The sequence below is a fragment of the Emydura macquarii genome, unplaced genomic scaffold, assembly GCF_026122565.2.
Source record: "Emydura macquarii macquarii isolate MOO-44397 ecotype Brisbane River unplaced genomic scaffold, CSIRO-AGI_Emac_v2 contig_2979, whole genome shotgun sequence".
In the NCBI taxonomy this organism is placed as follows: Eukaryota; Metazoa; Chordata; order Testudines; family Chelidae; genus Emydura; species Emydura macquarii.
Window position 1 is genome coordinate 177667 of NW_027133116.1, and position 16403 is coordinate 194069.

The 16403-nt window shown below is 51.8% G+C and overlaps 1 protein-coding gene across 4 annotated transcripts in view; it reads right to left on the minus strand.

Annotated features, from left to right (window-relative positions):
* LOC137167737 (rap1 GTPase-activating protein 1-like) overlaps positions 1–16403 on the minus strand; it is a 49727-nt gene that overhangs the window by 23598 nt on the left and 9726 nt on the right. For all 4 annotated transcript variants that reach the window (XM_067570018.1, XM_067570016.1, XM_067570017.1 and 1 more), the window contains exons 4-13: positions 10463–10510; positions 8959–8997; positions 8663–8854; positions 6092–6195; positions 5038–5116; positions 4461–4514; positions 4283–4366; positions 3347–3447; positions 2267–2396; positions 1882–2037 (exon numbers count right to left, since the gene is read on the minus strand). In XM_067570018.1, coding sequence (XP_067426119.1) covers positions 1882–2037; positions 2267–2396; positions 3347–3447; positions 4283–4366; positions 4461–4514; positions 5038–5116; positions 6092–6195; positions 8663–8854; positions 8959–8997; positions 10463–10510 — 987 coding nt within the window. The remainder of the gene's footprint in view (positions 1–1881; positions 2038–2266; positions 2397–3346; positions 3448–4282; positions 4367–4460; positions 4515–5037; positions 5117–6091; positions 6196–8662; positions 8855–8958; positions 8998–10462; positions 10511–16403) is intronic.

The window sequence follows — 16403 nt, forward strand, 5'->3', positions numbered from 1 at the left end:
CGGAGAAGCTGGCTGAGGCTCTATATCTGGTTTAAATTACAACTCCAGCTCCAAGGAGGGGCGCTGTGGGCTGGAGCGGATGAAATTTGGACTCTGAGAACTTTATTTGGATTGGATAACAATAAACCAGGGTATTACTGGAAGAGAAAAACCTGTGTAGAGTTTTAGGGAGTTTTCAGGGAAACGGAGCAAGGCCCCCTGAGCCAGGCTCGCCCAGAAGGGGCGCTACAAGGTAGTTACACCATTCAATGCCAAATCTCCCACGTCCCCAGACAATTGCCAGATCCATAAAACCATCTCTCAGAAGAGACCGGGCTAGTTAAAACCCTGCGTTACATTCCCTGACTCTGAGGAAAGATTCAAAGATCCAAAGTTTTCAAACATGATCGCCTAACATTAAGCACATAGTTTCAGTGTCTAAATGTGGATCTAAGATAGGGAAAGTGTTGACAGAAAAACCTGTCCATAGTGAAATCTATTATGGTGCAGAAAAATCTCCCAGGAGAAGTAGTGAAAGGCCCACTGGAAAATGGACTGTAGCCTGTAGGGCATGATTCTGCCGTGGCTGCTGGGCAATGGCCTGGGGTATTTTAGTTCTTCTCCATCTGTAACTCCAGTGATGGAAAGTGGCCAGAACAATCCCACCACAGACTGTTCAAGGAGGATCCAACAGCAGGTGCCACTCCAGCTTTCACTTCCTCAGTAAGGCCCCACCGTGAATTTCTGTGGTCCCTGAAATGAACTGGGAGAGCAAGTGGGGAGCCCCACTCCACAGATGAGCAGCGGTGCTGTGAAGGCTGCCCTTGCCCCCAAAGCCCTCGCTGGTGGGGGGTGAGAAAATAGGAGAAGTCAGCCTGTCCACCCACAGAGCCCTCATTGGCTAGAGAGTTGGCAGGAAATCCTCTCCCGACTTTCTGCTGTCAACTCTCCTGGGATTCATAGAAGAGACCGCTGCCATCTATGATAATCTAATCTGACCTCCCATATAACACAGGCCATCGAGCTTCCCCATACTAACCCCTGTTGGGATCAGTGCATATCTTTTAAAACCAAGATTGGACGTTTTTCTACAACTGTCATTGGTGGAGAATCCACCACAATGCTTGGTAAATTCTTCCACTGGTTTATTACCCTCATTGTTAAATTCATAAGGGAAGTAAGGTGCAAATTTTAGTCTGGCTTCATCTTCCAGCTGTTGGATCTTATTAGATCTCTCTCTGCTGGACTAAAGAGCCCTCAGATTGAATTGCTGTTCCATGTGTAGGTCCTTATAGGCTTTGATCAAGTCACCCCTTAACCCTCTCTCTGTGATGCTGTTTAGACTGGAGGAGCTCAGTCTATCACTATCAGGCAGGTTCTCCTATCCTTTGACCATTCTCGAGGCTCTTCTCTGAGACCGCTCCAATTCATCAACCTCCTTCTTGAACGGTGGGCAGCAGCACTGAGCACTGAGCACCGGGGCCGGGCAACAGTCGCACAGCACCAAATTCAGAAGACTGGAGAAGGAACCGTACTGCTGCACATGCGACGGTTGCTGCTGCTTGTGCAGGGCCTGTGCAGGCCAAGTCTGAGCTCGACCTGCAGGGCAGGGGCAGGAAGCGGCCTGAGAATGTGGCCACTACACAGCGTGTAAGAATCAGTCAGAGTCCAAGCGAAGGAGGCCCCGGATTGCTGACTCAGGAGCTGAGGTGGGGTCCTGGGACGGTGTGATGCTGCTGATGGTGACTGTTACCGATAAAGCAGTTAGAATGATTTCTGGGTGAATTCCTGCCTCCCCACAGGCTGGAGGAAGGGTCTGCACTCAAAGCAAATCACAGGAGTTTGGAACGAACTACCCCCAGGGGACCCCCGACCACACCCGGGCCGGCGGGCAGTATTTACCTTGTAGAGGGTCTCCCCAATGGCACCACGAGTGAGCTGCACCACCACGTAGGCATGCAGGAAATTAGAGGCTATCATGTCGGGGACAAAAGGCGTGTTTTCGTCCTGGAAGACGATGGCCACAATGTCGTTCCCAATGTGACGCTTCCGCTGCAGCTGGAGGGAGCAAGTGAAATGAGAGAAACCAGGAAGAGGGGAGATTCCTTCCCCCGCCACTGACCCTTCCAACCCACACCCCCAGATAGCACCCTAACGTCACACCCCCGGCTGGAAACCCATCCACAGCCACTAACACTCCCCCCCTCCCTAATCACTGCCTGCGCCAACGCCCACCTTGTCCCTAGCCCCATCCTGCTGAATCACTCAGTGCCTCCCCTTACGGTACCTGTTGGGCATCTCCCTCTGTGAAGGGCAGCTTCGTGGACACATGGAACATGATCTCCTTGCCCCGGAAACTGGTATAGACCGATTCAGTGCCAGTTTGACCCCTTGTGACATCCAAGCCTCCTCGGAACCTGCATGCATTGGTCCCACGTGGTGGGGGGAAGGAAGTAGGTACCAGTAACACTAGCTTGTATGTCAAGGTGCTCATCAAAGACAGGTTTAAGAGCTCAATGGCTGAAGGGCGCCATGCACCCCAAAAACCAATGCAATAGCTGGACTATAGCTGCACATAATTCCAAGAGGCACCATCCCCTGCCCACCGAGAACAAGGGGGGAGTCTGTTCCGCCAAACCAGGCATCTTTGGAGGAGCCATCATCCCTGCCACTCTCATGGGAAACACCTTCTCCAGCTGTGAAATGTGGAGATCACGGAAGCCACACGGGAGCAGATGGCAAGGACCAAGGCTTACCAAAGCCCACCGGCACCTCAAAGCACAGGGAATTGACAGTGTGGACATGGTCAATGTCATTCTCTGTTGATCCTCATGGGCCAGTCCCAGCTGCCGTCAGTCACACAACAGCTTCACTTTGGGAGAAACACATCCCAGGAAAGAGCCCCGAGAAGCTCCCATGAGAAATCCCCAACCCTTCAGCACAGCCCCCAGTAATCAGACCCACCCCAAGCACTGCCTATGGGAGAGAGCCAGAGCTGGCCAACCAGGCGGGAGGCAGAGACCTGGGAATGCACAGCACCAGCAGGGAATGGGACTGGAGCAGGATCCCGGAGGGAAAGACAGGCCAAGTCGCTCCAGGACTGCTCCTCAGCCGGCACAGCTAGAGCTGTGCATAGCCGAAATGGGAGCCGAGTTCTTCCGAAAACCCAACCCACAATGTCGCGTCTGCAGCGGGGATTTAACAGCCAGAGCCACAAGGAGGATGTGGACCTGCTTTGTGACTTTTGGAGCTGAAGACACCTGGTTCTGCTTTGGGCTCCCCGAGTCTGTGCTGCCTACCTTACTTGTGTCTGGCTGCAGCCCCCACGCTGTACTGACCGGTCATTCCCAGGCTGTCTGCTACTCACCCATGGAAATTCTGCAGCTGGATCCTGTCTCCAAGGAAATCCAGGAACTCCAGGAAGCCCAGACTCTCCTCAATGTTTCCAAAGACTTCTTCCTCTGTGGTCTGGAAGGGGAGAGGAGAGATGATAAGCAGAGGGGATTGTTCCCCACACTCCCCACCTTCCCCGAGATCTGGAGAGGAAGAAAAGAGGAAAACTGACATGGGGCAGGCTCCCTTCTCCTCTCACACATGGAGTCTACATCCTCCCACCTCAGCGGGGTGCAGAGCCCCATCTCCCTGCACACAGTAGAAAACTGTCTCCTTTTCCTGCAGATAAAACAGGGCCTGTCCTCCAGCACTGAGAATATGGAGAATGCGAATGTCACCCTGGGGCCAGCAGAGGGTTCTCTCCCTGCGGACAGTGTGCGGGGAGAGAAGTCTCTAGGACGCAGAGAGCAGGAGATGGAAATGCTTCCTTGGGTCCAGAAGGAAGAAGATCTCAAGGGTCCTGGTGCACTGACAGCACCAACGGGTCCCCAGAACCAATATCACAGAGAACGCCCATGCCTGCAGGGGGCCCAGCCTCCCAGTCGGGGTGCACTGGTGTTAAAGCAAGGGGAGGAGATGATAGATAGGACAGAGGATGACGGATAGTACCAGTGCCTGGCATCACTAGGGGCTGTTCTCACTAGGGCAGGACTGGGGCTCATCAACAGCAAAGAGAAACTGTAGTCTCAAGGGCTGAAATTGCAGGGAATGATCCCTTGGATCCAGAAAAGGGCAGGAGGTTGGGCCACACTGACAGGGGTATGAGGGGCGAAAAGCCCCCAAGACTCAGAGTGACAGGGAATGAAAATAAAACCCTGGCCCCAGGTTGGTTTAAGGTGCCTCCTATAGGACTGGGGTTGAGAAATGTGACCTCATGTGTACTTGGTTGTGGGGTGCAGAGAGTTCTCACCTGCCCAGCTTTCTGGTAGATGACCCCAAATTTGAAGTTATTGCTTATGACGTGTTCATCAAACGCAACAATGAGCTGTGAAGCCTGAGAAGATGGAAAGCATAAAGTCTCAGTCACATCCCACCAGCAGCCCCTGTCATCAGCGTGACAAGCGGGTGGGAAGCTACGGTAGCCATACCTTGGGGTAGAGGACAGGGAAGAATCGGTCAACATTCACGTCTTCACACAGCAGCTGCCAAGACAGAGAGAGAAAGGAGTGTGGGGATTATCAACATGGCCACTGCTGGGAGAGGTGGTTCCCCTTCCTGCGCCCTAGCTGGCTGCCGGCAGGAGGGCGAGGGGAGCATTGCTTTATGGTCATCTGGCAGGAGTCCCTGGGTAAGAAAATCTAAGGCAAAGTGAGGAGAAAAGGCAGGTGAGAAAGGGCCAAAAGACTGGAGAAGAAGAATGGAAAAGAGAAGAGAGAGACGTGAGAAAGGAAGCTGAAGCGGGGGAGACACACCGGAGCTAGCTGCAATCGGACTAGCTCAGTGAAGGGCAGTGAAGTTGTGGTAGCATTGGTAGCAGCACAGGTTAGCCGCTCAAATATGTAGCCAGGGTCCCAGGTGGGCTTGGACAGCCTGTTGCTTCACTGCTATCGTTATCCGGTCTAGTCAGATCAAAGCCTGCTCAGATTTGTCTGCACATGCTGCACTCACGCCTCTGCTTGCAGATACCGTGAGCGTGTGAGAGTAAATGTACTCAGTCCATCTCACCTTTGCCATCTGGACCGCATTGGGGAACTCATTCAGGCAGGAAATGGGGATCAGGTCATGTCTGGTGCCAGTTCGAGTCCTGCCACACACCAAAAACAGAGAGCACAGGGAAATGCAAACAACTTCTCTGGCTCCAGCCATACCTCCACGTCTCTTCTGATGGAGGGAATGGAGCTGTGCTTTGCACAATATTCTGGCCTGGAAACTAAAGGGTTAATTATCTCCCAAAAGGTTTGTACATGTGCTAAGCTGGAGTCTATGTACCTGGTGCTAATGTCACTGAAAGATGGAGGCCGCTTAGGACTCCTGCTAGCCCACTGCTTGGTATTAATTGAGCAGAGAGAAAACAGAGGTGCTTAGGCTGTTGCCTGGATCGCCATCACTCCTTAAAGCAAGAAAAGGTCTCTAATGACATTTAAGCCTATTGCTAAGGAAATCCAGGTGCTGCTTCATCAACACAACAGGGAATATTTTGGGGCAAGAATGGATTTCAAACCCATCACTTTCATACACAAAGCTTCATACTCCATCCGTGAGGTCATCCCCACAGGTCAGACATCACCACGCCCTTCCCTCTGGCTTTGGCTAGCATGCCAGCACCCCACTATGAAGGGGTGCTGCATAGAACCAGGGTATCTTCCAACCAGCCACCAGCACTTTCCCATGTGTGTGTCTGTGCTCAATGGAAATATTCCCTGGTACAGCTCAGAGGCGTTTAGATTTCCCTCTTTTTATATGAGGTTTCTGCTTATCCTTTCACTCGGCTTCCCCATCTACAATGGGACAGAAACACCAGAGATTCTCTTCTTCCTCACCCCTTCCCTACCCCTCGTTGCCCTGCGGGCCTCAGCTTCCTCAGGGCAACAGCTCGGAGTAAAGAAAGATGAACGTTCAAAAGTGAGCCAGAAGGAAAAGGGGTTCCCCAGTCAGAGGATTTCCTGCAACCATCCCTGGGCCAACAACATTTAGGTCACAAAATCCACAGCCACATCTGTGGCACAGTAAAACGGGAGGCAGAGCACGGTACGTGTGCGTCCATGCTGGGTGCTCTTACCTCAGCAGCAGGCGCAGGTTGTCCTGCCTTTCGATCTGCTCATACTTCACAGAGAGGATCAGGTAGCCCAAGGTTGTGTCATTGGAGTAAAAATTCTGATGCTCCTAAAAACAGGAAGTCAGAGAAGCTCATTACCCCAGCATACCCACCAGACAATACCTAGGATGTTGCCAATCTCCCACAGCCCCTGAGAAAACACCCCTTCACCATTGGGTTCCTTTCCCACCATCCTCACCATCTCATGCTCACACACTGCCCTGGCTGGGCTGAGAACAGGACAGAGCTATTCAGGACATGCAACAGCCCTCCCTTTACCTTCCTGGAGCACAGCCTCCACCTCCCCAGGTCCCCTCTGAGGACAGAACTGCACAGCCTCAAAAGCAGAGGCTTCTATCACTTTGAGTTGAAGGAGTAGTTCCTCTGTGAGTGAGCTACAAGCTCTCAGTGCTGCTGGTGCTATCCACTACAGGAGTTATGGTCACATGCAGTTAGCCGGTGCTTATACGAGAATCACTCACAGTGCAGGAAGCGCTTGCAGTACAGTGTGCTCCCGGCATCCGGCTGGGGAGCAGGGCTTTGTTGTGAAGGAGGTAAGCATCTCCTTACGCTTGCTGCTGGCAGTGCAGGTCCTATCCTCTCTCTGCATGTTTAATGCATCTCAGTCCCATACTCATGCCAGTTAAGAGCAGCATCAATTCCAGCCACAGGACCAAAGTCTCCTTCCTTGCACAGTTTCTGCCACTTTCCCAAGTGAAGGCATTTTCACGTGCTTGTCCCCTGCTGTTCCACAGCCTCCATCTACACACAGATGGTGTCAAAGCTGCCAGTAGAACAAATAATACCCACTCTGGCATTTGCTCTCTCTTCATAGCTATAGGACGTATTTTACTATTGTACCGGTGCCGTCTCCAGATGATGGACCAAGCTCAGCCCTGGCACAGTGGATGAAGCTTCTGTTGACTTCAGCGGGAGAGATCTCCTTCCACCAAACTGAACCTATCTCCTGGATCGCAGCCTCCTTGGGAAGAGCCTCGGACCCTGGGGGTGATCACGTGCTGATGGACATGGCTTACTACTGTCTACTCCGTAACCAGCTCCAGGAAGGCAGTAGCCTGCCAGATCGTTTGCAGCAAGTGAAGGTTTCCTGAACCCCAGTTCGCTAAGGCATGTTTCAGCAGTGACCCAGGCAGAGCTCCTGGGCGGAGCAGAAGGAGGGAGTGCTTGGTGCACAGGGGCTCAGAAGTACTGCACTGCAGAGGGTTGCTACAGTTATGCAGTACTCTCCACTAGCACATTCTGCAAACTCATTGGGTCTGTGCATCTCTGCTGTACCAGACCAGACCAGTCATCCCACCTGAGAAGAGGAGAAAACTGCTGCTCAGAGGGAGTGAGGGTCTAATCCAGACAGCAGCGTAGTCGACAGCTGGCCAAAGATCTGATCCGGCATGTATCTGGCTGTGCGGATGGCTCAGGAAAATGTCCTGGTTACTCTGACAGATCTGGGGTTAAGGGTGGCAAACCCAGCACTTTGAAAGAAACCCAGGATAACGAATTTCAGTCTCCAGAGCCAGATTCAGAACAAGCGCTCCTTTAGTTCAGACAAGAACTGGTGAGGGGTCTGTATATTACCATCATTCTCACGCTGGCCTCGTCTCTGCTCTCACACACCAGATTAATTTGACTTCTCCCTCAACGAGGCCTCTTCGGCAGTGGAGACCAGACGCACACCACAGCTGCTCACAGAACACCTTTTCCCTGCCTGTGGGCTTGTACTGCAATGGGTGATCTGTTGAAATAAGATGAGCCAACACTGGGCCTGCCAGGCCTTGGTTTAGACATCTGGTCTCAGAACAGATCGTGGTTTTGTTGGCAACTGGTTGTGGCTTGGTGCGCGAGATCCCAAGATCCAGGCTGGTGACCACCCAGGGCCCCAGAAGAGCCTGTGGGACAGCGAATGCCCACCCTTTGAACCTTACCTGGAGGCTGGGCTCTGCTTCCATGTCTTCTCAACAGGAAATGGCGAGGTCAAGGACTACTTGGCCTCCAAGGTGTGTACTGCATTGGCTTAGTGCATGTGATTATCGCTCTCGCTCACTCACTGTAACGGCCTGTGACGTACTCACAGCTACCAGAGTTCATCCTTTAGCTCAACTGCTGCAGTTTGCATTCTGTGCTGACGGGCCTGCATTCAACCCCCATGTCAAGTTGAGTGTCGGAGGACGGCGGCCACCAGGATTCATTGCAGTTGTTTCCCTTCCATCTCCCAAGGTCTGTCTGTGTCCGGAAGTCTCAGCAAAGGATCCCCTTTATACTCATCAGATCTGAGACCTCTCTCTCTGCTAGCACACAGGACAACACAAGACACAAAGGGGCACCCCTGACACACCTGTGACTCTAAGTAGCTAATTGCTGAGTGTCGTGGGATGCATCTTATTTCGTTATTTGTGGCACTAGGGAGGCGTGGGATCTGGATGAAGGGAGGAGGTGGGGTCACCCCGAAATCCCTCAGGTGGCCGTTGGGATACAGTTCAGCTACGGAATGGGATGGGAGGCCCTGGGTGTCGCCCTTACCTTCCCTAAGAAGTGCTTGCGGTACAGCTTGGCCGTGGGGTCACACTCCAGCTTCACCTTACCACTGCAAGGGGAAGGCAGGTCAGGCAGCCCTGGGGTCAAGCTGGGGAGGCTGTGGCAGGTTCCTTCAATCCAGTAGCCCCCGAACTGGGGTAGGATGATGAGGGGGTACGGCCACCCTTTCCGTAACACCTGTCCAGAGAGACAGAGGCATTACATTTGTGCACTTTGTGAGGCCACCAACGTTCCTGAGGGGGAGGAAGAGACGCAGCGGTGCTCAGCCAGCTGGGACTCACCTCATGGATGCTGGGGTACGGGATATACTCCTCTTCTCTCTGAAATCACAAGGGACCATTAGCAGAGACGTGGGAGAGCTTTTGTAGCACCATCTTCACGTGGTGAGCCAGGCTGCGTGTCCTCCACCCCCATGCCTCCCTATGCACCCCGACTTCCTCAGAGTACCTCGGTTAGGGTGCGTTTCGCAGCACGCAGCCGTCTAACACACAACAACTCCAGCAAATAAACTCCGGGGGCCAGGTTCCACTTCCCTAGCCCCGGCTGTGTAGGGCCCGGTCAGAGTGACCAAACTGTGAGCCGGATTGTGGCAAATTCAGCCACATATGGCCTGACAGACTTCGCCCCTTGTCCCATTCTGAGAAGAGGGTTGGGGCGGTGCCATGTCGCTGCAGAAGGGGACAGCACGCAGGGACACCTGGGGGGGAGGACAGTGTTTACACAGGGTAGAGGAAAGTGGTGTCACTCCTGCGTGCTGGAAGCAGGAGAGGTGTCTCTTCAACCAGCCGGGAGCTGGTCAAAGCTGAGGCTCCGTGAGGAAGGACTTTTCTACTCGCCTTCACCCTGACTGAAGAGGTGACCCAGCTCCCAGACAGGGCAGCTCAGCTCCTGTTCTCTGAAGAGCATTGCTACCAGACGAGGGATGAGGCTGACACCACGGGGACTCTGTGCAGCAGGTGCCTGCCAGAAGCCTGTTCCCGCAGTGCTAGGCACACTGTGCTTTCTCCCGCCTTTCCTCCGACGCCATCAGACAGGGCCCCGGTGCAGTGTGCTCGGTTTGCTGACAGGGAGGGTGACGATGCACAACTGCAGGGGCTGCTGAGGCCCTATAAGGGGATGGGGGGAGGGCCCTATGTCGAGCCACTTTCACGTCCTTCTCGCCCCCTCCCTGTAACCACACTTGGCGCTGACACACCCCTCCATCCTGCACACTTCCCGCTGGCCTTGCGTCCCTGTTAGCTCACTAGGTTCCAGCACCAGAGCAGAGAGAGAGAGGGAGAGACCTGAGAATTTGAAAATATGGGACCCGGTTCTTTGCTAGCCAATTATGTGAGAGTCAAGGACTTCTTAGGAGGAGCTGGTCAGGTTTTCGGCTGCCCAGCTGGCATCCATCCCAGGCCCCCACAGGTGCTGGACTCACGGTGCTTCTTAAAGGGAATGTGATTCTGCACACGTTTCTAGTATAAATGGTATTAAAACTCAAACGAAAATAACAAGAAGGAAATGTCTGACCACAGCTCTGCCATTAGGAATAACACTAAAGTGACTGACTGAATCTGCTCGGGTTTTGAGAGAGTAATGCTTATTGTACGTCCATCGTATTGTTTTACCCTATTGTGGGGCATCCGCAGCACCTTGATAAAAACACAAACACTTGAGCTACAAATGTTAGATTCCTCACCCCTCGGGAAGGCTGAGGGAGCCAGAGAGCAGGGCAAGCTGCAAGGAGAAACACTTTGTTTGCCATTCCCAATCAAACATAAGGCACCAAGGACCTAACCTGACCTTGAGCGGAGCTGGGAGGGAACATCTTTGCTCATCCAGACGACTCCCCTGGAAACACAGAGACAGAGATAGTGAAACCCCACATAGCAGCATATCCGTTTCCTGCCCCACTGCCTCACACCCCAGGCCCCCAGGTTGCATATTTGAGAAGATCCTTCATGGCCCCCTCTCTAATCTACTGCTTTAGGAGACGTTGTGGGGGGAGGTCACAGGGAAGAGAGCAGGCGGAGGGAAGGATGATATGAGGGAGAAAAAGTTGACACTTCCCTGCCAAAAGGCCAGAAATGTGGGGTAAAGACTAACAAGGCTCCATCTTCCATCCCACAGAATACAGCACGGCTGGTCAGAGATAGAGACATGCTCCTCTCTCCTATAACTCTCCAAACCCCTCCACCTGCCTTTCTTCCCACTTCAGACAAATGGGCCGGGGGGAAAAGAAAGCCAAAGAATGGAGTTCAAAACTTTCATTCCTTTCCTACTTCCCTCTTTCCCACAGGACTCTGCCAGGCTGGCACCTCTCTGAGGCAGAGACGGCCTCCGAGTTTAGAGCAGTGAAGAAAGGGCCCCCAAATGCTGATTCTCTCGGCTGAGAGAAGCAGCCAAAATTTGCTTTGCATTTCGAGGCTCAGACACTCAGAGACTTTAAGGCCAGAAAAGGCCATTGTGATCATCCAGTCTGACCTCGCAGGCCAGGGAACCTTGCCCACCCACTGGGACAAGAACTGTCTTTTCCTCAAGAAATGGACAGTCCATCCTGCTCCCACCCAGGTCATGGATTGAATCCATGTCCTACAGATAACGGACACAACTGTTAGTTAAATCTCTCTCTCACACACACACACACACACAGACACACACACACAGGGAGCCAGAAATAGACCATCCCAACATGGAGGTGTATCTCCAACTACCTCTGTTTCCCCCTCGCTGGCTGTATAAAGAAGCTGCATCAGATCAAATCAAGCTCACACAATTCTCAGGAGTGCGATAAAACAGAACCCGGGGAGTTGGGGAAAGGGGGAAGCTGCTGTAGCATTGAATGGCCACGTGTAGTGCCAGGGAGGCATCCGTGACAGCAATGCTAATGAATGACATTTCTCCAGCATCTTTCACATTAAATGTTCCTTAAAACCCGACCTGGATCGACCAGGAGGCAATGGGACATTTGCCAGTTCATGCCTCATGGCAAGAGGCCAGTCTGCTCTTTCCCGGGCCAATGCTGGAGCAGCATCTCTGCGGCTGCCTGCCCAATCGCTGCCCCCACATTAACGCGCTGAGTTGCTACATAGCAGCCCCCCTTTAGCTCCTGCAGATCCTGCTCTCTTTGGCCCCCACTGGCGCAGGGTGCTCTTTGCACAGCCTCCAGGCAGGGCCGGAAGAAGGAAGAGGTACTATAGGTGCATACCTGGGGGTCAAGCTCCTGGATCATGCAACTGCCTCAGAACCTCAGCTTTAATTTGTAACAAAAAAAGTCTCTAGCTCTCATGGCTTGGAAGAAAAGCCAGAAAACATGACCTATGTATAACTGGTGTAGGCATGGCTGCCTGAGTCTGCAGAGAGCCTGGAACAATAGCTCTGAGAGAGGTGCACTGGAATGCACCAGGCACTACAAGGGGGTGTTCTCATCAACACCCATTGCTCTGGGGTCCCAAGACAGCGGTCTCAGTCCATCCATCCAAGCCAATACACCCTGCAGCTGGGGGAAGTACTGGGAACCCCCTTGGCCTCCCCTGCCTCTCTCTCAGGGGTTGGGGAAAGGCGAGAAGAGGACTGCTGTTGCTGCTCCCAGGACGAAATGGGCTGCATGCTGCTGCCTCTCTGGGTTGGGTGTGGCCCTGCCACCCCAGGGCACAGTGCAATGGATTCCTACCCAATGAGCACTCCCCATGCCTCCCACCCCTCACCTCCCAAAACTCTCCCTTGTGCATACGAAGAGTCAGCTAGAGACACATATACATCATTTCTTGTAGGACCCACGGTGCTCTGGTGCTGTAAAGACATATAGAAAGGCATAGACCCTGCCCCCACATGCTCACCATTTAAAAAGGCAAACAGGACAAAGGAAAGGGTGCACCAAAGTGCTGAAGGTGATAACGGCGCAACTTGATAACACAGATGTTTCTGGGGCAGCCCTGATTTCCTTCTCTCTAGCCCTTATTAGCTGGCTAATTTCTTCTAGACATCAAAGAAATGGGTCTTCAGGAAGGATTTGACCACAGAGAAGGTGCTGACTTTGCGGACGAGCTCAAGGAGTGTGCTCATGTACAAGGAGCAGTGTGGAAGGAGATTGTGGTGGGAGAAGCAGACAAATGGGATGCTGTTGTTGGCATAATTGGCAGTGGGGTGAAGGTGACACCGTCAGAGACAAAGGCAGATGGGAAGGGAGGGCAGGATTATGTAGGCTCTTGAAGGGAAGGCTCGGCTCATTTTAGTGACTGAAATAAGATGCATTTGCTTTTTACTCCTGTTAGCCCTGCATCCGCAGCATAACTCTATTCCTATCTGTGCATTAGCCATGGAATCGACTACCAGGTGCCACCTGTGCAAACGCTTTGACGACAGTGGAGTCACGCAGGGTTTGCTGGCAGAACTTTTATTGCCAGTGATGATGTTTGAGATGAAAAAAGCCTACTTTCGTTCTCAGATCCCAGAGGGACTTTTCCGTTAAAACAAAAACATCATTCTACCTGTAAACTGAGCACATTGAATGGATGTGGCCGAGTTAATTTCCATCCAGGAAATGACAGTGAGATGACATTAGGACTGTATAAGCACTCAGCGATCAGGAAATGCTAACGCTGAGGTTGGACATGCACCCTGAGTCTTCCCCCCTGCACACGTATTACATTACAAGCTTTATGTACACGATCACATCCTATTTTTCATATAAGATCATGTACTATACTATTTCGTATAGTCTTCGGTACAATTTATCATTATTTTTCATTCCTGTTTACTGCTACTAATGTAATCGTCCAACCAGTCCAATTTATCTTGATAAACCTGGGCTCAAGTTACGTGCTGGTGTACGTGGACGTGGCTCCATTGATTTCCATGGAGCTGCACCCATTTACATCTAGAAAAAATCTGGTCTTTACACTTTTTATTGCTAGTTTCCTTTTCTCTGTGCTGCATAGTGTAATAACAACCCATCAGAGCCATGAATTTCCTTTTCAACCAACACCAGAGCTGCTTGAAACGTTTTTTAAAATTGGAAAACAAATTAAAATGCTGAAATTAGTTTTGTTTTGAAGGGTTTGAAATTAACACATTTTCCCTCTTTTTTCAGTTTTTTCACCAATATTTTTCTTTTTTTCCTTATGGTTTTTTTTTTTTTTGTTTTGGTTTTTTTTCCAGTTTTTCTTCTCTTGTTTTGCTTTCTTTCCCTGTTAATTTTTAACACAAATTCACTGTGGGATTTTAAATAGTACTTATGTCCCTCACTTGTGCTCCCTGAATCTCTTGGATGGTTTTGAAAACCTCAATATTCAAAAAACAAATGGGGAAAAAGGAAAAGAAAAAAGAAAAAAAACCAAAGTGAAAAATAGTCAATTGAAAATATAAACAAAAGATCACAAAAAGAATAGTGAAAATGTTCCAAAAAAATTTGAAAACAATGTTTGCAAGAAATTTTAATTAAAAAAGGTAATTTTTCTATAAAAAAAGCTTTTTTTCCAAATTTTTTTGACCATCTCTAAGCAGCAGCATACCCTTCCTGAGTGCAATTCAGGGGCTGAGGCAGTTAAGGGCAGTGCTGATTTAGCTACAGATTCATGCACAGCAGTCTTCATGACATGCAACAAAGAAACTAACTTAGCTGCAAAACCAGGTGACTATATATGCCAGCAAATTCTCTCCAGGTCTCTGTGTTGTTAAACACAATCTCTGGCACATAAGTCTAAGAAGAGTGGATGACGTCCCCTTCAGAGGAAGGGCAGCACCTTAGACAGCCACCAACGTGCTGGGCCGCTCCCCGCCTGCAGAGATCAGGAGGCAGGTCGGAGGGGAGTTCCACCCTTTACCATATGTGCTTGAGCCACGGAAAGAGCTCTGCACCGCCTTCCAACACAGAGCTGCATATGCCCTGCAACTCCCCCACAGCCTGTCCTTCCGTAGCTAGCAGAAAATCCTCTGCAGAAGTGTGCTGTGCCATTTCCAAATCGTCGCTCCAGCCTCTGGCTGACGGGGGAATTGAACCTGCCTCCCACATCCGAGGCAAGTGCTCTGACCACTGGGATAAAAGTTACAAGGTGGGTGGCAGTCACCTCCATCTCCAGCCCACAAGTCAGGCCCAGTTGTGCACTGCCAATCAAGCTAGGCTCCTCCTACCTAAATCCAGACTGCAGGGAGGCGGTCCTATCTCCATGAAAGGGGTGGGGCTTAGGACACACCCTTCTCATTGGCATCTCCCATTGGCTAGTTTAGGCAGCTCCCCACCTCGCATGCCGGCATTTGTGGAGCGCATTCGGAGGCGCCCATCTTTCCATGCACTGTACAGGGGCCCAGCTCAGGCTTTGTGGATCAGTGCTGGTCCTATGATTTTCTACGGTAGATTTTCTAAGTCCGTTTTGGTGTGCGTACTGCAATGCTTTCCGCCTCCTCTTCCCCCGCATCCACAAAACTCCCCTGATCTGGCAAAAAAATAAAGCCACCTCAATGAGAGGTGCAGAGCTTTTTGCAGCAAAGTTAGAACGACAAAGCACCAGTGTAGATGCTGTGGGCCATAACTGGCCTCCAGGAGCTGCCCCACAATGCCCACCACACCCACTGTTTTGAACCTGCTGCGCTGCGCGGCCCTGCACTCCAGCGCCATCGACATGCAGCTCTTCCCCTTCCAAAGCCCAGGAAGTTCTGAGATTGCTCAGCCTGGAGAGCTCACACAGCTACTGCCCAGCTGAGCATGCCGGCTCCGCTCCTGCCTGGCCGACAGCTCATCGCTCTTCTCCTGGGTCTGCGGGGACATGAGGCTGTGGGAGAACTGCGCGGGAATCAATCCTGCTCTCCCAGGGCGGGCAGGCAGGGCGGGCTGGTGCTGGGGGGCAGGAGGGCAGGAAAGGGGAAAAGACTCCTGATGTGCTGTGCAGAGCCAGGCAGCTGACAGGGCAGCTGAAAAGCGGCTGTCAGTCTAGTAGGCTGCCCACGGAACGAGGGGATTCAGAAACCTTCATCACGTGACACTGTGCCTGTCCCGCGAGGCAGTGCAAACCCTTCCCAAAGCCCCCTGTGCGCCGTTACACAGGGGGTAGCTACCCACAGTGCACTGCGCCCCGCGTCAGTGCAAGAGCTGCTCGTCTGAATGCACTCCCCTGACCCATGGAGCATGGCGAGGACATGCAACGGCGGTGTAACTACAGCAGTGGCTGTACGCCGGCATAACTCGTGTCGACAAAACTCTGTAGTGGAGACCAGGCCCCAGTGCCTGAGTTAGACACTGTGATGCTTAGCCCAGGTCTACACCACAAACTTATCTTAGTAGAACCACCGTGCTAAAAGGTGTGGACAAACCACACCCCTGCACCACGTAGTTATGCCAGCTGAACTCCCACGATAGACAGCTCTGTGCTGATGGGAGGACTTCTCCCACCGCCTCTCGGGGAGGTGGAGTGCTTACACTGACGGAAGAAGCTCTCCCATCACCATAGGCAGTGTCTTCACCACGCGCTACAGCTGCACTGCTGCAGTGCTGCTCAGTGTAGACAAGCCCTTGGCGTTACAATGTCTATGTCCCTCTCTGGATCCCGGCCACTATCAATAATACACTATTATTACTTAATACAGCTCAGTACTTTGCACCTGGAAACACCACAGACATTACGTCAGTTTATGGAACAATTCGTTTCCAATTTAACTTGTACTTTTCCATTCCAGTGCTGATAGCTGAAGGTCAGATTTCGCCGTTTTTACTCACACTGAGTTCATTCCTTACTCTGCGAATAATCCC